This window comes from Rhipicephalus microplus, chromosome 3 (genome assembly GCF_043290135.1).
Source record: "Rhipicephalus microplus isolate Deutch F79 chromosome 3, USDA_Rmic, whole genome shotgun sequence".
In the NCBI taxonomy this organism is placed as follows: Eukaryota; Metazoa; Arthropoda; class Arachnida; order Ixodida; family Ixodidae; genus Rhipicephalus; species Rhipicephalus microplus.
The window spans coordinates 43,657,272-43,680,431 of record NC_134702.1 but is presented as its reverse complement, the minus strand read 5'-3'; the positions used below and the strand labels follow the sequence as shown (position 1 = coordinate 43,680,431).

At 44.6% G+C, this 23,160-nt stretch overlaps 1 protein-coding gene across 5 annotated transcripts in view; it reads left to right on the top strand.

Moving 5' to 3' along the window:
• The first annotated feature begins 296 nt into the window (after positions 1-296).
• LOC119175799 (solute carrier family 12 member 9) overlaps positions 297-23,160 on the top strand; it is a 37,221-nt gene continuing 14,357 nt past the window's right edge. For all 5 annotated transcript variants that reach the window (XM_075889349.1, XM_075889348.1, XM_075889347.1 and 2 more), the window contains exons 1-8: positions 297-799; positions 3,323-3,457; positions 9,207-9,341; positions 11,959-12,252; positions 13,085-13,192; positions 13,849-13,960; positions 17,392-17,549; positions 18,572-18,654. In XM_075889349.1, coding sequence (XP_075745464.1) covers positions 442-799; positions 3,323-3,457; positions 9,207-9,341; positions 11,959-12,252; positions 13,085-13,192; positions 13,849-13,960; positions 17,392-17,549; positions 18,572-18,654 — 1,383 coding nt within the window. In that variant the 5' untranslated portion in view covers positions 297-441. The remainder of the gene's footprint in view (positions 800-3,322; positions 3,458-9,206; positions 9,342-11,958; positions 12,253-13,084; positions 13,193-13,848; positions 13,961-17,391; positions 17,550-18,571; positions 18,655-23,160) is intronic.

The following is a 23,160-nucleotide window of genomic DNA, read 5'->3' as shown; positions in this document are numbered from 1 at the left end:
ACACGTAGGGCGTTTCAAGAGTTCCCGCGAAAGGTATTACACCGTATTTTTGAACGACGGCAGCAGATGTCTCGACCTGTCATTCACGAATCACGCAAACGCGCAAACCGACCACACTCGCAATGCGTGCTGCCATCTGACGCGCTATTTCGCAGGCTTACCGCTTACGTTATGTCGACGTCTAATGTTCACGTCTGACGGCAGCAGCAAGCAGCAGCGGCAACGGTAGGCGTGTAATAGCAGCCTTGGACCCGAGAACGCCAAGCGATTCACGATCGGTGGTGAGGTGGCCGCGCATTACTCAGGCGCGCTAGCCCCCCAATGGGTCCCAGGTGATACCCGTTGCCGCTGTCGCGGTGACAGGCGAAGCTAGCCGTTGTTCGAGCCTCGCCAGCGCCTGAGGCATCTCCCGTTCCAGTCGCTTGGACTTCCCCCGAGCGTATGGCTCACAACCACAAGAAGCTCGTCGAGCCGTCGTCGTTAGGCTTCGCAGTTCCCGAGCACCCCGTCGTGGTTGTTCAAATGACAGACCCGAACAACAGCGCATCGGTAACGTCGCAGTCGTCTTCAGTGGCCTCCCTCTCGTCGCTAGCGCAGGGCGCTGTGCAGGCGCCGCGACCCAACGACAGGACGCCTCTCCTTCGGCACACCAGGCTGTTTCGCAGCCTGAGTGGGGGCACCCAGAGTCCCCAGCAGACGACATGTCAGGCGCCGTCGACACGACGGCTCGCCACGTTCTCGGGATGTTTCACCCCGGTCTGCCTCTCCATGTTCAGCGCGATCCTGTTCCTACGGATCGGTACGTGATCACGGCCAAGTAGTGTCGTTTTTCTTTATTGCTTCGCGTCCTTCCCACCCCCTTTCGTGAGCCTGGCCCCCGTCACACTTGAGAATGTATGGAGACCTCCCCTACACCCCCGTGGTTTCTTGCTAAGAGAGAGCGCAAGGCCCATTTACGGGGTCGGCCAGCCGCACAGCGAAGGGCTTTCAGGAAGTGACTCACTCGCTCGTGAGCAGCGCGTTATACTGGAACCGTTTCTTCGATTCAAAATGACACACAGGACAGCCCGATTAGCTTGCGTGGAGCCCAACGAGAAGGGCAGGCCGCATTTCCGAAAGATGGATGCGTATATGTTGCCACTGCTCACGCGGAAAGCGGAGGAGCGCGCGCGGCGCTACTTTGAGCGCACCTGTGCGTCTTGTCGGACGGCGAGGAGAAACAATTAGTAGTTTGTAAAGTAGCAAGCGTTACGTGCAACAGCGGGTGGTCGACAGCCTTTGTCGGAGATCGTGCTTGCGTAATCAGCGATGCGATTGAATTTAAAATGAACTTTCTTTTCGGTGCTCGCCGCCGCCAAGCGGAATTCTAGGAGTGTTCCTTAGAAAGGGAGCTAGCCGAGAGAAATGCCCTTGTTTCCAACGATGAACTGTTATTGAGTGCTTTAAACGTGGTGCGCCCGACGATGTTTCCACGAATGAATGGGGCGGATGTCGCGGCTGATGTAATCAGCTGCGGCTGCAGACATACGGAACGAAAAAAAAAGGGGGGGGGGGGGGGCAGGGGAGACCGAGGCCACGCGCACGGGGCAACCCGCGCTACAGTTATCTCTTTAGCGCCGTAATCGCTTTTGCTCGCGTCGGCATGACGTAACGGCACGCCTCAAACAGCTGTGTTCGGTCAAATTGGCGGTAAACGGCGGCATGGGGGTGAAAAACGAGTTTTCGTCGCTAATGATTACTTCTTTGCGCTTGTGGCTGTAACGTGGGGTGACGTGCTATTAACCGCTGCACGCCTTGTGCGACTCTGGCGTATTCCGAGGTTGTAAAGCTGCAACTGCCAACTTGCATTGCTTTTATCTCCTACCCAGTGCGAGACCTTTTCAGGAGCAACTGTATCATTAAAATACGCCTCCTGCGGAGGTGTCCCCTTTTTATTTCTCTTGCTTCCGTGACGAGCGTGTGTGTGGTAAATGTGGCAGCACAAACATTTCATAACACTTAACACACGTCAAATGCATGGAAGCAGCTGCATGAAATTCACCGTTGTGTGTATAGCTGTGATCACTTTTTTTTTTTTCTTGAACAGGAGTCAAATTCTCGAAACATTGTTCGCCAAAGCATTTTGCCATTGGTCAACTGGCCTCGTTAATGATATGTGTCGCATCGTGATTAGCTAAAAAATTCTTCTACGGAATTTTTAGCATAAGACGTTTTCGGGAATACGAACCCTGGAGTTTTAATTTGAACTAAGTTCAGACATGAACTTTCGTGTTGCTTTGTTCTTATGTTCCAAAGCTAGTTTGCCATGCGCAGGTAATCAAGAAGTAGAATGGAGCACGCGGATTGTGGTCAAGCTACGCAATTGTGAATGCCAGTGTGCTCCATCAGAGAAGTGCTTTTTTTATTTTTGTATGAAAACGTGCCTGAAGATAGCATCATCATTTGCATGTAAAAATAAAGAACCACTTCTCTGGTGGAGTACGCTGGCATTCGTATAGCTTGGCTGCAGCTCCTGTGCTCCGTTTTACACCCTGATTACGCCTGTGTTTTCCAAAGATGATCTGTTGCAATTTTATACACACCAGAGTACTTAAATATTGTAAACGAACTTTGAAGATTCAAAATGCCGTGTGAAGGTAAAATTTACTTATTTGAAACCTAGTCGCTCCTGACACATGGGTACCATATGCCTCTTTCATTGCCCACGTACACTGAACAGTCCATTTTCTTCATTACTTGAAGTGCGGAGCACCGTAGGGGACTGGCTTGTTGTCTATCCATGGATCTCATGCAGTGTGGTCTCACATACAGTAAAGCACTCTGTAAAGGCTCTAACAAGGCTAGCAGTGCTCAAAACCGAATGACAGTGAACAAACAAGGTCTGAAATAATACAATTAGCAGAAGTAAATGTGCAGTAATCACAGCATTTTAAGTTCGCTAGAAACGTTTAGAAAACGTGCACAGCGTTTGTGAATCTTTTTAACAAGATTGTTCTTGTGCCTGGAAAATCCTACACGCTTACCCCAAACATTCACATCATCGATTCTTCGGTAAATAGACCAGTCGGAACTCTATCAATGGGCATTGCTGGTTGCCTGTGTTGTCCACTTCTTTAGGCACAGTCAGTAGTCAACCTAGTAGTCAAACTGCCACATGTGTTGAAGTAATGCATTGGTATGCCAATGCAATTTGCCAGACGTTTCAATTGATGAAGTGTTGACACTTCATTGCTTTTAAAAAAATGTCTGTGTTGTCTGAATGCAATGGTTTTTCCTTTGTCACTCATTGCCCATAATTTTTTTTCTCTCTCTTTTGGAACAGGCTTTCTAATAGGTCATTCCGGCCTACTCGAGTGCCTGGTTGAGATTGTACTCGCCTACTCCATCCTTTTCTTCACTGTGTTGTCCATTTGCGCAATCTCTACAAATGGTGCCGTGGAAGGAGGCGGTGCCTACTGTATCCTTTTTTTCAATTCTGATGTCTTGTTTTGTCAATTGTGAAACAAAAACGATTCCTATTGATCAACTGCATTGAAGTATTGCTTTAGCTTGACTGTCTGTAACTATAGTATTCATACTATGGAAGGGATCTTTGCAACGTTCCACACTCTTGTATGGGCTCAATACCTTTGTTTTGTTCCTGAAATTTTTTGTCCACTTGTACTTAGTTTTACCAGACTGTGGTATCAAGAAATAATCATCACAACATTGAAGTTAGTAAGGAGAGTTTTGAAAAATGACTTGGTAAGGCTAAGTCATTTGGTACTTGGAAGACTTGTGAGCTGAAAATGTTAGCAAAGCCACAGGTTCAGTTACTAGCTTCTGCATATTAAATTTGTAGTTTCTAAATTGCTTTTCTGTAAAGCTAGTAGACTAAGAAAAAATCAATCTAAAATCTATTTGTAGGCAAGTATTTTCTGTCCATTAAGCCATAGAGCTTCCTAAACATACACTAGAGGGAACTCTGGTGCAAGTGTCTATGGGAGCTGTGATGCACGGCGCTTCAGCGAGCATGGGAATGATGGGTAGCACACGGATTTGCCTAATCTTCGTTCTTCTGGCTCCGTGTTTGTTCGTGTGGCTTGGAGTTATTTTATCACGAAACAACAATCAGCAATAGTTTATCAGTTGGGTTTCACCACCTTAATCTTGTAGACTTACCTATTTTAAATCAGGTCACGAAGTTTAAGATGATTCGTTATTTTCCTCAAAACAAAACAGAAACCAACAATAAATGAAGCCGCAAGTACGAATACTGGGAATATCCGTGTACTACTCATCATTTCCATGGTCCCTAAACGATTACAGCGCCAGAGTCCCCTCTAGTTATTTTTAGGAAACCCTGTGCATTAAGCATTTATTATCTGCAAAATTTGCTATTGTATTCCTTCATGTACATTTATGACATTTAGCATCCATGCATTGGCACATTCAACTAATACATCGCAAAGCCTGTTTCATATTTTGTGATGGCAGTTGATTTTTTAACCGTAGCTTACTGGAGAAAGTTAAGAAATGTTTCATAAAGTAACATGGCATCTCACTAAGCTTTCAAGACCTCCTTATTAAAGAGCCAGTAAACAACCCCAAAGTCCAAAAATTGTAATGAATATGCACACTTTCGCTATGTGAACATGTTGCCACAAGAATTTAGTACATACATGCTATAATAAGAAAGGTGCACGGCTTACAACATCCGTTTCAGCTGGTTTCAAATTTTTTTGCGGTCTTGCCACTCTCCTATGCTGAAGGGAGGGGAAACGCGTAGCCCGTTGCCGTGACTCCACCCACTTTGGCAACGTGACATGATGCCAGCGATACGTCACGGGTCTGCAGCCAACGACCGAGCAATGCAGCCCTGACAAGAACGTGTGTCATGGCGGTGTGGGGAAGAAGCGTAGATCGAGAAGCAGCCTTCCCCTAGCAGTAAATGTAGCGAGATGCCTCTTTATTTCGGAGCCCTACTGTATGAATTGGTGAACTTGTGTAAAAGGGGCCAAAGAAACGGAGCCTGTTTACTGGCCCTTTAAATATTGAAAGAGAGGCGCTGTGAAATTTGTGGTATTAGTCCTTGGCTTGAAAGTGATATGCGTGGGATGTAGCAGTCTGCAGATTTTGCCGAAACTATTGAGCTGGAAAATATTATAACGCTGATTACATTTGTGAGGAAGTGCTCGTGGCTTTTGTCGTCTTGTCCTCGGTTATTGTGTGACACACTGGCAGCTTTATCTTGTCTATTGATAAAAACAAGGTAGGCCTTTGTGATCGAATGCCATTCTGTTTCTGTGTCACGGGGTCTCAAGTATGGGGTAACACATTTTGTGACTAACCGGATTGTACCGGAACCTTTCGCTTGTGTTTTATTGTTCTGTCCGACATGGATCTTTGTTTACCCTTGCATTTATATGACAAAAGGGATAATCAAGGAGAAAAAGCAAATATTTAATCATTAAAGGGGAACGTAGACGTTTAAAAAATGTGGTTTCTGTAGGCACATGCTAGAAATGTTTAAGGACAAGGGGCTGGGAAAATTTCTTTTAAATTGAAATTTGGTTCCTTGTTTGCTTGGAATGATTAGGTCTTTCTTAACACTATCCAGTGCCCCACTCATTTATGTGCATATTGATTGAGCCCGAAAGGCCAGCTTTTCGAGACCAACTGACGAGCTGCGAAGCCGCTTTTTCTCAGATTGTAAACAACCTGAGCTTTTTGCCTCTAGTAAACATGAAAAATCGATACTGTTAGTTTCTCTGAGCTTAGCATGGTCTGTAAAAAATTATTCTGGCTATTCAAAGGCACGTGGTGCTGTTTTTTTTTTTAATGCATAGCGCATTTACAGAGTCCACTTGCCTTGCGTGTGGGAGAACGCATGAGGACTGGGTTCTGTGCATTTATTTTAAATTGGGGGAGTTTCGGCTTTCTTCGTCGCGGCAGTAAATTACGTTCTCACTCTGACAAACCAAACGACACTGTTTAGAGAGTGCAATATGATTTGTAATCGACACCCTTTAGCTAGTTACAGAATAATGACCGGGAGTGCTCGTGTGAACACTTCAGCAAGCAAGCTTAATCCTCATTCTGCATTGCCACAAGGACTAAATGTTACCTGTAGTGATAATGGCTATGCTTTGATCTAGTATTTAGATTTTATACAAACCGTGATTACATGTAACTGTGTCTGCAGACATATCATTGAGCTTTCATATTATTAGAGGGGGCGGGGTGCCCGACTTGCTCTTCCACATATCTATTTATGTATACAGTTAAAGAGACATGCCCTTTATAAGAGGCATGCTCCGGGCAGCAGTTCTTGTCTTTTATATGAGACGTCTTATAAGCAGGTTACCTTGTACGCATTTTCTTATCAACCCGTATTTTGCCGTAGTCCCACAGGGGTCTCTTATACCCATTAGTCTCTTATATCAAAAGGGTTCGACTGTATAGTTCAAGGAGTGGTTGGCTTTCGTTACTGTATATATAGAAGTATGAGAGAGTGGCACTTCAAGAAGACTTCATTTATCATGTCGACGTTTCGGCCAGAGCCTGACCTTTATCAAAACAAAATTTTCATGTTTGTTTCTGTTCTTATATACGCAACAAATGAGAGGGGAAGAAAAAGAGAGAGAGGGAGTTGGAAAAGAAGAAAGGCTTGCTTGGTGGCTATCAGGTGGAAGGACCAGGAGGAGTACACCGCCACCGATAGCGGAGCGCTTTGCGAGAAAACTTATGCGACGGCCATTACTCCTTGTTAAACGCCGTCGTCGTATTCTGCCCCAGAGGGCAGTATGAAGGGCCGTTGAAAGTGGAAAACAGACGCTGCGCGATGCAGCTTGGCCGATCAAAAAATGGCAGGTTAAAGTGGATGCAGCTGCTGACGGGGCATCGGAAAGGGGGTGTCGATGAGATATGTTTCCGCGGTGCATTGTCCTTTTGGGGCAATGCTGAGGGAGAGCCACTTCTACGGCCTTACTTGCTGGGCGTACTCGTTTCTCTGATAAGAGATGCCCGCTCTTAAAGCGAGAGAGGATATGTTGAGTGGCATTAGCGATTTCCGTTTTAGGAGTCATCAAGGGGAGTGGGAAAAAAGGTGAAAAAAGGGGGAAGGGAGCAATCTTCCACTTAGAATGATTGAGTACGACTCTTCCCAAAGGTCAACAAAACAACACAGCAGAGCGCAAAAGGCGGCACCACTGAAATGGGGAAAAACACTGCAGTCCCGCGGCGGTGGTCTAGTGGTTAAGGTACTCGGCTGCTGACCCACAAGTCGCGGGATCGAATCCTGGCTGCTGTGGCTGTATTTCTAATGAAGGCGGAAATGTTGTAGGCCCGTGTGCTCAGATTTGGGTGCACGTTAAAGAACCCCAGGTGGTCGAAATCTCTGGAGCCCTCCACTACGGCGTCTCTCATAATGATATAGTGGTTTTGGGATGTTAAAACCCACAAATCAATCAATCAATCAATCAAAACATTGCAGGTATGATCACTGAAGCACTGGCTCGTGCAATCATCTGTGCCGGGTGTCATGCTGCAAGACAATCAGCAAGGCAATTAAAATTATCCGTCCATTCTATTACCTTCGGATTGTTCCATACGTCATCTATTGAAAGTTCTGCAAAATGCGTGCTGACACTGCAATACTGTGAATTGCAAGTGTTGTAAGGGATTTAAATCCTTCGCAACTGCCAAATGTTATAGAAAATTGTGTACAGTGTAACGTGAAGGAACTGCATATTAATGCAGCGCTGAATACTGTCAAATGTTATAGGAAGTTGTGTACAGTATCAGGTGAAGGAACTGCATCTCAATGCTGTTAGTTTGTGCTTTTCCATTTCTATTTTAAGAAGTCTAACCTACTTTATGAATAGCTCTAAAAACTTCTAATGTTTTATCTCTCATAGTGCACAGCCCGAGAAAGATAATGTGTGAAGGTTGCAAGTCAGATTGGAGCTTTATCTTTCAAGGTGCCCCACATTGAAAGCTCGTGCTTTTTGACCATATGTACTGCATTTCACGAACTGATATGGAGATAGCAGATAGCTTTGTTTCAGTCTTCCAAAATCTTTCCACAGCGGACAGTGTGCTTGCCTGGGCTTGGAACGTGCTACTGCTGATATATCTGCTGTCCCACTTTGCACATAAAAATGATTCTAACTTACCACTATTTACATGGATTCACAATGTATCTTCTTGTATGGGTGGGTGTGTGTCTGTGTCACTGGCCTGCAATTTCTGATGTATTCTTGCATAGGTTTTTGCTTTGTTATTATTGCACAGCTTATTATATTTTTATAATAATAAATTTTCTATACACTTTTTTCAATGTTCATAGATCTCTAAGTGTGGTCGGATAGATATGAAGAAGGTAGAAAACTGAATAGATGTTCTTACCTTGTCTATTTGTCCCAATCATCTGTTTTAGCACTGCACATGTTCTCTGCAGACCTCTGATATAAACCTGACAGAGACTTTTTGTGTTCTTCAATGCTTTTTATAGATTCATTCTATAGCCACTGCGGTGGTCTAGCGGCTGTGGCACTTCACTGTTCGCCTGAAATTCCCAGAATCGAATCCTTACTGTAGTGGCCATACTCATGGAGGAAAAGTGCTCGAGGCCCGCAAGGTGTTCATTTAAGAATGCCAGATTGTCAAAATTTTCTTAGCTCTCTAATGCAGCGTCTCTCTTAAAGATATTGTTGTTTGTGGCACATGATACAGCAGTAATTAGTATTAATAGATCTATTGTAGATTGCTATGCATAATCCTTACTGGCAGCACAGGGTTGTTGTAAAGTAAGCCTTTTACCAAAGCTTTAGTTTTTGAGTTACTTTTACATTCGACATATTGAAGGGATTTCATTTGCCAATTGCTAAAACCAATTTCATTTATATTTGTCTCATTTGAGAGAACATAATGAACTCTGCTCATTGTAGGAGCAATAATTTCGTTCAGGGCTTTATGTTTTTCTTTAAGCATTTTAGGAAATCACGCACGGCATATAGAAATGAATCCCCAAGTCAGTAGATTTATAGCTTCTCATCGATAAGATATGGCAGCCCTTTAGAGATAAGGGGGAGAAGGCAAAAATGCTCCTGTACTTGAAAGAGGGTCATGTCCAGGGAATCAAAATTGATTGATAGTACCCCGCTGTTCTAGCTTATAGTGGAGAGAAAAGAAAAAAGAACGAAACCTTGACCTTGTTGTCTCAGTCATGATCAGCAGAGCGCTGGGACCTGAATTTGGTGGCAGTATCGGCACCTTGTTTTTCATAGCAAACATCTTCTCCAGTGCCCTGTACATCACAGGATGCGTGGAGGGTTTGGTCAACAACTTTGGCCCATCCGGTAAGTGCTGTGGATAGTGTCTCTCGTAGCAATATCTTGAAGTGAAGCTGCCAGACTGAGATTCTGGATTCTGGCTCGCTTATTCCTTTGTTGTAAACAAACTGAACATGCTCCTTGCTTGAATGAACTGCCTACAGCTTGGAAAAAATGTTTTGTTGGGGGTGAAAACGAGACTGTAACATCGGCGGCAACAAGCATGTTGTTGTCTGATAAAAAATGGATTATATTTTTATAGGCTTTGAAAAATCATGAAAGTATGTCTGCTAACGTCACCCAACAGGGATGTGTTTCATTATATTGGCTCGTAGATAGAATTATTTTGCTCGAAAACAATTGAGTATTCATTAAAAGTGTATTTCATGCACTTTTGACAACTCTTCTTTGCGTCTGAGGATAATTTTGTGCTTTTTTTTTCCTAATGCGTTTAAAGCGCCTACTAGCTCTGCCAGCAACGCATTCACCTGTCTGCCTTTTGCAAGAAACAAGAGCCACATAAGCATGATGTCTGTGTTAGCTGTCATGTCGCATATGCAACTCGGAACAACTAAACATAACTGAAAAACAGCAAGGATCTTTTTTTTCTTGTGCTAAGCATGTCTCGTGTTTATTTTAGTAGCACATTTGGTATGAATGGAACCAGTACAGTCCGTTTCACAGCGCCGGTATGCCAGTGTTGCTAGGACAGACCAAGTTTTCCACTCGACCGCAGCGGTATTTCAGGCTCACTGAACAAAGCTGGAGAGATTGTGGTAATAATACTTTATTTGACAACTTGTATACTTTAAACAACCGATGTGGGGAGAGCTTTATTATTATAGGAATCCTAATGATGCCTGCAAAAACTGCTTGTGGTTCTAGTTTTTCAACTCTCACCAGGACCACGATTGTCGTCACTTGCAGTAACCAGTGTTGCAGGCATCTCTACATGAATTTACAATGACTGAATGCAGATAGATAAATTATCATTTAAAAATTTCTTCTCGCTTTCCGGAGAAACTGCTGCAAGATTGGACATATCAAGAGGGTATACTTTGTATTGCAGCACAAAACAGAAAGGCGACATAGGATGGTAAACAGTTCCTTTAACTTAGTGGTTGCATCATTCTTGTGGGGGGTAACTTTGGTGTGGTTACTAAAGTGGCAACTAGGCCTGTACTTTTGATTTAGATACATAGCAATTTCAATTTAGTGTAAGAGCTTACTCACGAAATGTGTATGACAAAAATTGGGCGTATCTCTCGTACCTTGGTAATTGATGTTATGTGGAGCATGCAAATCAAAGGTGACTGTGTCGTAAATTTTTTATTCAGCCAAACTCTACGAAACGATGCTAAAGATATATGTAAATGTTGCACGTACAGACGTACCTTGAGCATTCGCAGATGCTTTATATAACCATTTGTTTACAGTTGCGTAACAAGGCCGAGCGCAAAATGGGTATCAGCAACACCAGATGCAGTAAGCTGATAGGTAGCACCTGTGGTCATGAGGATGGTGGTTAAGGATGGTGGTCCTGGACATCGCTAAATAAACAACTTCAGCCGATGACACCTAACTACAGTAGAGTCTCATTAATCGTAACCTGAAGGGATAGGGAAATTTTCTATTCAATACAAGTTCTGTTTACTGAGAGATGATCAGAGCTGCAGAATATGAGTACAAAACCAGTCATATCAGAGGCAGTTCTGTTTAAAAAGTTTATGTTTACGGAGGGTTACCTGCACAATTGACATTAACCCGATGTGATGGCTGTATCATGGGAGTACATACGTAATGTTTTAGAATTGGATAGCAGTACTACAGCCACAATTCACGTTTCACGAACATTTGGGTATATTTGAAAAGCAGGTCTGAAAGCTGGCATGGCTCTGTGGTAGAATACTTGATTGCCACATAGAATACCGGGGTTCGATTCTTGGTGGGACCTTGACATGTATTCTTTGCATTCATGAGGTCAATGCTGTCAATGTCAGCTTTTTATTAACACTTTTGCGCTAAAATCTGTCATGTCAACTGGATTACTTGGAACTTGGAGATATTACTTGCACAGAAAATAGCATGGTGATGTCAGTTGACTCTCCAAAGAAGCACATCTGTTCCAACCGTGCAATTCATACAGACACATAATGGAAAAGTGAAGTAGACGTACAGGCAGAAGATGGCCTTACTATATTCTTCTATGATAAGGACCTCGAGTAGTATGCTTTAAAAATGTGGAAAGTCTTCCTGTTCTCTCTCCATTTTTTAAAAAATTAGGTTGTGCGATATGCTTTCTAAATTTTTATGTTCAAGAGGATAACTTTATGCTTCTCACTCTGTTATTTTCAAGTAGTGATAGCTGGGCACCTGGCTTGCCATATCTACTTGGCTGTTTTCTCTTTAACAGTAGTTCCATTTACTCAGAGGTGAACAGAGCTGCAGTATTCAAGTATGAAACCTATCAGAGGAAGCTGATCCATTCGAGCAGCTATTTTAACAGATCCCTGTTCACCGAGAGTCTACTGTGGTAAAGAAGTGACGAAGCGTATAATAAAGGATTAACCACCCAAGGTTTTTTCTATGGAGTTGTGAATACAGTATGAAAAAAAAATTAATATGGTGTCCCCAACTTTTCCAGGTGGGGTGGCGCGCCTTCTTCCCGAGGGCTTCTGGTACAACCTGCTGTACGGCACGGGCGTCAACTTTGTCAACCTCATCGTGTGCCTGGTTGGGGCGACCATGTTCGCCAAGACGACTGTTGTCATCTTCGGTGTGGTCATTGTGTCGGCCCTCTCAGTGATGGTCAGCTTTCTGGCGCAGCCGGCCTTTGATGTCTTGCTGCCGCAGGAGAACCAACACATGCGTGACCTCAACATCACCCACGCACCGTACACAGGCTTCAGCTGGGTCACATTCACCAACAACATTTGGTGTGAGTTGTGCTTTTTAATTTCACTGTGCACTCAGTACAGTAACGCTCGATCGCCCGTAGCATTGGTTCTTGGACAAAAATCTATTAAAGGTTCCGGGACATAGAAGGACGTGTGCGCGTGTACTCTTGGTGTACCGTCTACCGCTGTCACTGCTACACAACCTGTGTGCACTGCATGGGCACTCTCAAAATGTTCCAACAAATACAGTATTCTAGCATGCCTTGTCATGTGTATCACTTTACAGACCTTGCTAAACAGGCTGTACTCTGGAGAAACATTAAAGATTCTGAGACTTTCGAAAGACAGGGCGTCTGGCGAAAGTGTATGCAGATATTTTTGCTCTGCAGCAATGTTTGGAATGCACCAGCCTTGGGGACCATTTTGCTGAATAAGATCTTGGGCTAGTTGGTTCATGCTTAAAATGATATACCTGTACAAAAAGCTGCATGAAAAAAAAAAAAAATCAGACATGTTACTCAGTGTGCTAGCTTTCAACTTCTCTTCTGAACAGGTTTGACATTCGGCCACCACAATCGATTTTAGTGGTGTATTCACTACTGTGAGAAGAAAATAAGTGCATTCCTAATTGAAAGTCCTTGTACTATCCATAATGCATCAAGATATCGATAGTACAAGGACTTGTACATTGTGATTAAGGGCTTTGGAGCTGTGTTGACGGTTCGTTACGCCGTTGCGGGCACGCGAATATGTGTAGGTGTTGTCTTGAGCTGTGGACTCAAGCGGATGTGCTTTCTTCGTATAGCTGTGTGCTTAAGGTGGACAGCCCTTGCTAATATGCACAAGTACCATTTTTCGTGTCTGTCTTTGCAGCCTCATACACTATTGACTACACGACAAAGACCATGACCACATTCCCCATTGTGTTTGGTGTACTCTTCAGCGGTGTGACGGGCATCATGGCAGGTGCTAACATGTCTGGTGAGTTGAGTTCTCTTGCATACTAACACCTCCAGTTGGGAATTCTCAATGTGAAACAGTGATACTTTTTTTCAAAAATTAGTACCTGAGGTTAACCAGTTGAGTGAATTATGGGTACTTTCTCTGTCAGTAGTGCATATTGGTTCGACGCTTGAACTATATCATTTTCCTGCATCAGGCTATGGTGTTGTGTTGCTAAGCTGGAAGTTGCAGGTACAGTTGTTTGGTTTGACTGTCAAAGCTGAATGTTGAAGGAAGAAGCATGCGAAATGCCAAAGTTAACTTGTGTGAAGACAGTCCGGAATGTAACTTTTAAGCACTTGCAGCTGCATTTCATGCAGTGTCCATGCGTTAATGTGTATATCTTACACCTTGCTGTATTGTAGTATGGAGTGGTTACGTGAAGTCTTCCTCTGGGCTTTCTTTACTCCGTCGTCTGTTGGTTTTGCGTGATTGTCTTTAAATATATTCTTGCCCCTGCAATAAAAAGTGGTTTGTGCCAATATTAATTGTGCAGTTGCTAGCTGATAAACTTGAAGTTGTTCTAAGTGAACAATTATGCAAGTAAAGTTGATATGCTTGCACACGTGTGGTTCATGGGTAATTAAGGGGAATGGAGCTAGAACTGATGCTGGCTGATGTGGTGACTCACACAGGGGAGCTGAAGGACCCGGCCAAGGCCATTCCCAGAGGCACACTGTCGGCTGTTGGCTTCACATTCGTCACATACGTCCTCCTCATGTTTCTGACAGCCGGCACATGCTCCAGGTGGGTCACAGAATCAGTCAAGGACATGCAGTATATATGCCCTAATGTATTCTGATAAGTTATTTTATTCATGGTGTTTAACATCGTTATGCGATGCGGGGACTGTGAGAGAGAACGTAGTGGAGGGCTTCGGATGAATTCTAAAACCACTAGGGTTTTTTCAATCTGTTTACAAAGCTGAGTATATAAGCATCTCTTGCATTTCTCCCTCCCTGTATTGAAACATGGTCATGGTGGAAAAGAATCGTACCCATGATTTGTTGCATGGAAGTGCAAGAGGTTTGATGTGTTCTGGTGAGCTCACGTGCTATGATAATTTCAATGGCGTGCGAGATAAAAAAAAAGACCACTTTACCTTCAAAGCATCTTTTCACTTGTACATCCTCTGAGCTAGGCTGCCACTGTGCCACAGTGTCAAAGCAGCACCAATGACCGGTTCGGGACTGGGCAAGTGCCCCCCTCCCAAATATGGTTGGATTATCCTTCACCTTGTGGGGGCGCTTGCTATCCTGATGTGGAATTCTGCCATCACGAATGAGACTGCTTGTTTAGTCTCTGGCTGTGATGGCTCTGTTTTGTTTTACAGGGCTGCATCTCGAGAGTGCTTGCCTACGAAGTTTTCTATTTGTGTCTGAGGAGCTATGGGAATGAGAATTATCCACAGGTGCGATCCTCAGTACCTTGGTCGCTCTGACCTTCCTCGCAGCCCCTGCCCTGGCTTGTGGTGTTAAATCTCTGAATCGTTACTGTATTGCCTCATTCACAAGTAATACAGTAGACTCTCAATAAACGAAACTCTTTTAAATGAATTTGCTGCTTAAATGGAGCAACTGCCACTAATATGTTTGGTTTCCTACTTGAATATTCTACCCCTGTTTATCTCTCAGTAAATAAAACTCTCCTTAAACGAAACACATTTTCCTGGTCCCTTCAGGTTTTATTAAAAAGAGTCTATTGTTTAGTATTTCAATGATTGCAAGTGTGATCGTGTTCAGTTGTAGTTGGCCCTTCAGCTCGTTTACGTTTCTCGACTGGTCCATTTTAGGTAGATTAGGTGATGACAAAAGGGTGTGTTTGGCAGATATACTGCTGTCTGACACAAATGTGATTCATGTAGATGTGTCAACTTCTTACATTCACACATTTCCTTGACATCACTGCAATACAGTAAAAGCTCATTAATTCGAAATAATGAAAGCGAGCAAAAATGGGTGGATTTCGGGGGTGGGGGCACGAAAAATATTTATTGGCCAAAAAAGTCGGTGATGACCATCTGCTTCTTTTCTCTGAATACCACAGCTGCGGCTCTCTGTTCCAGCGCGCGGACGCGGTGCAGGGAATTCTCTTCAAAGCTGAAGAAGAGACACGCCACATTGAGTGCCTCCATCATCGCAGAAGCTGACGGGCGCACAGGCGCTTTGTCATTTTCGTCTTCCTCACCTTCTGGCTCTTCAGCATCAGGCTGCGCACCGGCTACTTGAGCGATAATGTCCTCATCAGTCAGGGCACCACACACCGATGCACCGGTGTCAACTTCAATATAATCGGTAAAACGTACGCCCCGAAGAGTGTCGCGCAATGCCACTGGCATGAGCTCCTCAGCCCCATCCACGTCGACGTCACAACTATCCTGCGCACTTCCAGCGGCAAATCCACTGTGGCGGAAACAGTTTGCGATTGTGGTCGCGGTCACCTGTTCCCATGCGCGCACCAACATGTGCATGGCAGTGAGCAGCGTAATGCCGAAGTCCTTCCTGTCGCTCGCGCACAAAATCATTCTCTCCAGCACTTGACACCTATAAAAGCACTTAATGTTCCTTATCACGCCCTGGTCTATTGGCTCTAGGGCCGCAGTCGTATTTGCCGGAAGGAACACCAACTTAGTTGCTCTCAGCTCAATGTCGACTTTGTGCGCCGAACAGTTGTCAACGACAAGAAGAACGCGTCTGCCGCCCAGTTCCATTCGCCTGTCGAATTTCAGTAACCACTTCCTGAACAGGTCACCTGTCATCCAGGCTTTCTTGTTTGCGGCGTACTCCGTCGGCAGTGAGCGAATGTTTTTGAAGCACCGTGGCTTGAGTGCTTTGCCAATCACAAAAAGGGGGACCTTTTCTGTACCGGTCATATTTGCGGCGACCAGAACAGTGACACGCTCTTTGCTGCGCTTGCCGCCGGCACAGCTGTCTCCCTTGTAGGTGATCATCTTGTCTGGCTGCAACTTGAAAAATAACGCTGTCTCGTCAGCGTTAAACACATCCTGTGGTGAGTAGCTCTCCAAGTACTGCTGCAGGGTGTCGCTTCTCCAAGTAGCGCATGTTTCGGCATCCACTTCCTTTGCCTCGCCGGATAACGTGCGGAATACGGGATTGTGCTGCTCCCTGAAACGATGAAACCATCCCTTGGAGGTGACAAAGTCTTCAATGTCCAAGCGCAGGGCGAAATCGGCTGCCTTGGCCACGATGATAGGGCCGCTCAATGCGATACTCTGGGCTCTCATTTCTTTAACCCAGATAATCAAAGCTGACTCTAGTTCCGGGAACTTCGCTGTCCTTAGCCTTTTTCGACTGGCGCCAAATCCTCGGCTTCATAGGCGTTTTCAATGGCCGTCCTGTTGCAAATGTAGGTTGACAACGTGCTCGGAGGTATGCCGTGCTTCCTCGCAATTTCGTATTTGCTCGAGTTCCCTTGGTCAACCTTTCGCAAAATCTTCACCTTCTCCTTGACAGTCTTTGTGCAGTAGTTTCCCCGCGGCATCTTGCAACTTCGATGCGGAATAAGACGGCTTGACGGCGTGAACGAACAATGTGCTCGAGGAACAAAGTGACACTGCGGGGAGCGGCCTAGGACTGCTAGGACTACTCCGCTGACTCCTCAGCGTCCCGTGGATCCCGCGTACAAGTGGCGCCAGGCGCTGAGATAGCGAGAGGGCTACGGAAAAAAAAAATTGCTCCCTGGATTTTGGAGGCCATACTTTGCTCGCCCTTTGCTCGGAGGCCACTTGAAGCTCGAAAAAACTGGTCGTGCCGCCTATCGTTCGAGCGTAAAAGCTTCCACTAATGTTTGACGATGATGACGCTCAGCGGCGCGCGCTTCGAATTATCCGTAGAGGCAGCAATTTCTGTTCGAATTAACGAATCGTTTTACACATGGTCTTCTATGCACTGCGGACCGGACTGCAGCGATCATTTTGAATTATCCAAAATTTCGAATTAATGAGGTGTGAATTAACAAGCTTTCACTGTACAAAGGTTTTTTACATATTGTAGTTTATTGGTAGCTGCGTCTCAGAAATAGAAGAAAAGCAGGACAGCCTTGGCGGCTGTTTCAACAAATGCATGTGTACCAATTTCATAGGTTGTTGCTGAACGCAACGTTTACTTAGTGGTAATATTGCTAGCACTCATCTTTCTGTCAAATTTTGTCACGCGCAGGTTGTTGCTGCAGAACAACGTCCTCTACATGCAGTACATAGATCTGTGGCCACCTTTTGTGGCCATTGGAATCTTCTTTGCCACCCTGTCTGCATCCCTCAGCAACCTGATCGGTGCATCGCGTGTGCTGGAGGCGCTCAGCAAGGACGAATTGTTTGGTACGTCTTGCCAAATCCTCTTGGTCTCACTCGGCTGGAATCCTACTGCAGTTCTCTTTACAAGGCCTTGTGTCACAGATACTTAATGTCAAATATTGTATTTATTGGTAGATAGGTTGATTTTTTTCTCCGGAAATGTTGGCTATAATAATTGGCTATTGGCGTGTATTTGTGACAAAAGAAACTTGTTCTTTAATCGAGGCCGAAGTTAGCAGAAGTACCAAAATAAAAGATTTCTACTGTCAGACCTGCCATTTTTCAGACAGTGCCAGCTACACTGGTGCATTACACATGTGTATTTGCAATAAATTTGTACACCACAAAATAAAATGAAAATATAGCATTTGAACTATACCGAAGCATTTGCAAATCGTTGTGTCAGTCCAGACTCGGCCGTTGCAACTGCACATGCTGGCACACTGGGAAGATTTTTCGTCGATGGATAAAACAGCGGAGATGAGAATGGCGAAATTCACGAGGCGTACGCAATTCCATTTTTGCCAACAGTGGAGACACTACATGAGTAAACACATGCGGCACTTTTGCACGACGACTCACAAACACGGAACCGCAAAGCAATGCGATCAGACCGCTGGGAGAAATGGAGCACCTGTCGTGACGATGAGCCCACGTCAACGTGATACCTTTGAACAACAAACAGAAGTTTTGAACACTTCACTTTTGATAAGTAAACAAGTGATATGTGCCATCTTCGAGTAGTGAATACAGATCTTGATGGCCATCTGTTAGCTAGTGGGAATCTAAAACGTCATGGGTTTCCTAAAAGATATTGGCAACCTGTGTTCTAATACTTGATTTTTTTTTTAATTTTGAGGGAGCGCAATATATAGTGGTCAACCTATATTCGAACTTTGCCTGTTTTTAATTCAATAACGTACCATTAATAACGTTGATTTGTATCTTGCTCAATTATTATACTTTATATGTCTTGTTATTATAAAACATATAGCTATCATATATTTATAATATAAGCTCTATACTACGTCTCTCACCCACTGCAGGTGTTGTCCTCCGGCCAGTCAGCATCCTTGTCTACAAGAGCAATCCACTGGCAGCGGTCTTCACTTCATGGTTTCTTGTGCAGGTCAGCTTCCTCTTTTTCGTTTTCATTTGTAGAGGGTGCGGAAAATGACATGTTCAGTGGAACTTCGATTATATGACTTTCAGGGGACCACGCAAAATCGTCGTATAATCCGGGCGTCGTATAATCGAAAAACCAAGAATATAGACACTGATGGTTGTTGTTGCCCCACAACAGTTGTCACATAATGCGTAAGAAAGTCCGCGGCACAAATCTACGCTGCTCCGATGAAGGTAGATTAAATTACTTGAAAAAATGACAACCACGCATTTTATTGGAGCTGTGAACAAATCTTTATTCTCACCTTTTAAAAAAATCTGTGATTTTCTTCTGCGAGTTTGCGAGCTGCGACATCTGGTAGCAAGTCGCCGATCTCGTCGCGTGCGCAAGCAAACCGCCGAATGTTGTCGACGTAGCACAACACGTCCGTGTACGTCGGAACGGACGCACTAGCCTCTGCTTTTCTCCAAGTGTCAGCGGTTTTCGGTTCCGCGACATTGCGAGACGCAGCACTCGCAACAAAGAATTCGAAAGCTTCCTCGCACACCAATGTCCGAATACTGAAAATTTTACACGTAGACGCAGCAGCTGCGGCGCACAACCCACCGATGAGGCAAACACGTGAAGGAATGGCTGAAAGGCAACAAGGCAGTGGACCCATTCGATTTTTGCAAGTGCGTACGTCTGCGCAAGCTTCGACCCATCGCGAGGGGCTAAAACTCCCCAGACCTCTGGTAGCTAGACAGCAGCTAGTTCCAGTCCTCGCGGCTGTCCCAAATGTAGACAGGCTCAACATTCGCCGTTCAACACGTCCGGTACATCGACGCGAAGTCTAGTGAAAGTTATCGCATACTAGAAAGCGAGCTCTAAATTATCTGCCATGTTACCTGCTGACAGCTGTCACTACAAAACCACTCAAAAGAAGGCAGAAAACAAAACAAAAAAAGTCAACGGAAGTGCGCAGTGCAATGCGACTAAGCAAAACGAATGCGCTCCGGCTGGCTCTGGACAACGTTGGCTTTGGCTAGCTATGGCCGACAGCGTGTCGAAAAATTGAAGAGGCCCTGTGGTGGCAGCGGTGGCAGCGCGGATAGTGTGCTAGAACTTGCGGAGGAACGAACACGGTTCCTCGGTTTACCGACTTTTTTTCATCCGGCCGCAGTGTGCTTGCGTCGCAGCCTGCATGCGTCATCGTAGGTTTTTTTTTTCTCGGACAGTCCAGCTAAGCGTCGTACGAGGCGGGGCCGGCGTGAAATTGCATCGTAGAATTGACGTTTTCAATACATTAGTTCTACGGGGGTTTTGCCGGGACCAAGCCAATTCATCGTAAAATGCGGGTCGTCGCAGGACTGGGGACGTATCATCGAAGTTCCACTGTACTACATAGTTGATTAATGTTTTTTAACCTTGAATCAAGGAGTGTCGATGTATTAAGTTATCAAATTATGCGATGTAAGAATTCTAAACCTCTTCATGGCCACATGTATTTTCAGGTATACAGTTCAGGTATACCTTGTGGGGTCTTGCAGTGGAGAGCGACACGTTCTTGGAGTAAACGGGACACAGCAGACACGGTCGGAACAAACCAAAACAACTCACTCATTTATTTAACTACCTTTAGAAATGATGATATTGTCAGCCGAATTATTATAACATCAATCATGATCAACACGCTTAGACATCCTTACACAATAATAAACACTCAACAATATTACAAACAAGGCGGTGTTGCTAATGTCTGACTCACCACGTGGACCCACCGCAGACAGCCTGCGGTGCCGTCCACGGCAGACCCATTGCTGGGTCCGTGCCACAGCCGCACGCCAGAAGACTCGCTCAACTCTCTCGCCCGCCACCAAGGCTTGCCTTCCACCAGGGGTCACCGCCGGCGCTACCACTCTACCAATCATGATAGTGGTGATCACCGCTCGCAAACACAACGCCACCTATCGCTTAATAGTTGTCATTCCCGAGCTACGGCTTCTGTGCGAGACACGTGCGCCACGCGGCGCAAACAACTTTACAGGGGGTTGTCAGCACCCTCACAACCTACATTATAATAATAATGATGATGGTTTATTTTCCTCCAATACACAGTTGATAGAGGGGGTGAGAATAAAAGGGACTATTTGCTTGACTAAGTTCTCATCCCCCTATTTACATAAGGAAGTGACGGTAGTGGCACCAGAACACCACAGCTGACACAAGTACACAACATGTACATAACATAAACAAAATTAAGATTTATAAAACTTTCAAACTGATGGCAGATGGTTGCACTGACAAAAACAATAGTACACACACGCACAGTGCAATAAACATTTATAGAAATGTGAATCAAAGGTTGCCATTTGTAAAAACACAAATACGCTAAACATATCATTTACGTGCAGTGGTGACTGCATTTTCATCCCTTGTGTTTTTGTTTATTATTTTTCCTAATTTTTGCTACGAACTTTGAAGATGAATCTTAATTGCTGGGAGCATTGATAAGATATTGGAGATGTTCAGAAAGGGTGATATGTGCTCTGTTAACATCTGATGAATATAACCTGTTTAATTGTAACGGTAGCTGATAAGCAATTTTTTGATGTCCATAGTTAGTGTATACTGCTGTAATACAATACAGTTGTATATGTATTTACGGTCAGTAAATGTGTGCTTGCACGATAAGTAGCTGGTGTAGCTGGAGGCAGTCATGTCAAATGCAACACTCTTTTAATAAGTCAAACAATGCCAGCGTGCTGCTGACTGCTGCCCCGCCATGGTGGTCTAGTGGCCAAGGTACTCGGCTGCTGACCCGCAGGTCATTGAATCAAGTCCCGGCTGTGGCTGCTGCATTTCTAATGGTGGCGGAAATGTAGTAGGCCCGTGTGCTCAGATTTAAGTGGACGTTAAAAAACCCCCAGGAGGTAGAAATTTCCGGAGCCCGCCACTACGGCGTCTCTCATAATCATATGGTGGTTTTGGAACGTTAAACCCCGCATATCAATCAAATCAGTGCTGCTGACTGCTGTGTAATATACTGTAGAAACTCGTTTATACGTTTCCGAATAAAATGTGGGAAATAAACTTATCGTCCGGGAAAATGTACAATTAGAATCGGGTTAATTTAATTTTTGCGATTGCGAGCGTGAGAGCAGGGAAATCGCATTAAGCGGGGACGAATCAATGAGGTTCTACTGCATTTGTATAAGGCCTACAAGTTTTCTAACCCTCGGTGCCCTGCGCGCTGATCTTGGTGTGAACGTGCCAACCTTGCTGAATTTTACTGAGACGATAATTTATGACTCTGACAAAGGGGACAGTAACCTTGTGTGAGCACTTTTCTAGGCATGTGAAATTCATTTAATTTTTGGGCATATCTTTATTATCCTTAATGAAAGATTCTTTCCCGCCTTCATTTTTATTGTTCCTGAATGAGTGTTGCATGTAGTACTTTTGTTTCCACCATTTTTCGTTCGTGTCATAGTGACATAACATTAGTTTGCACACTTGTGTGAGAGCACATGCCACCTTTAGCGCCCAGATCTGTTATGACATGACGCAGTTTTTTCTAGTCAATTGCACATGCCAGATGTCATGATTAAAGTTACGATGTTTTGTTTCAATCACGACATCATGTGTCGGGATTGAAATCAATGTGCAACGAGTATTCAGTGACACTCTTTAAAGTGCTTATTCCATACCATTAAGTCAAATGCAGGTGTGAGCTCTCTAGAAGCTGTGATAGAAATTAAAAAATATACTATATATATTACAGTCGAACTCCGAATGCCGCATCAACGAAATTTCTGCTACAACGAAAAATTCACGATTTCTCGTCAGCAGTCCATAGGAGTCAATGCATACAAATTGTTGCCACAACGAACACTTTTTTTTCAATCGTCCCGCCCGCTTCAATGAAATTTTACCATGCAATTTTAGGCTCATATACTTAATTTTATGCAGTAAGCGCACTCTCTAACATTTTGATGCATTTTCAGTGCCTGAAAATGCATCATTGAAGTCTAGAACACGCATTGGCACCACCAGAAACCACCGCTATACCGCTGCTGTTCAGCAAGCATGGCCGCTGTCATTGCTCGATAGCGATGGCAATGAGACTGCCCTGCTTTTGCCACTGGTGCTTTTGAGCTGCAGACGATCCGAAACTGAGGCGCAGTCGCTCTGTTCATGGTTTCCTTCACGCAGCTGCTGGGTGCAACTGCGGAATGATGCCTTTTCCGATTCCAATGCTCATCATTATGTTCACGCTTGGCCAGTGTGGCAACTAATCAGAGCGGCTGACTGTCCGCATTATCAACAAAATCAGCTTGCTGCGAGTGATGGATCATAAGAATGGCATTGAATAATGCAAAAGTCGCCGCTCCACGATACCCTGCCTCCATCTCGGCGTTGTCAGATGCACTTCGACGGCGGACAGCTGCTGGTGTTAACGTGTTAATGCAACTGTTTGGTTCGTTCACGAAGGCAGTTTTAGGTGTTGTTTTAGCATGCTTTTCCCCA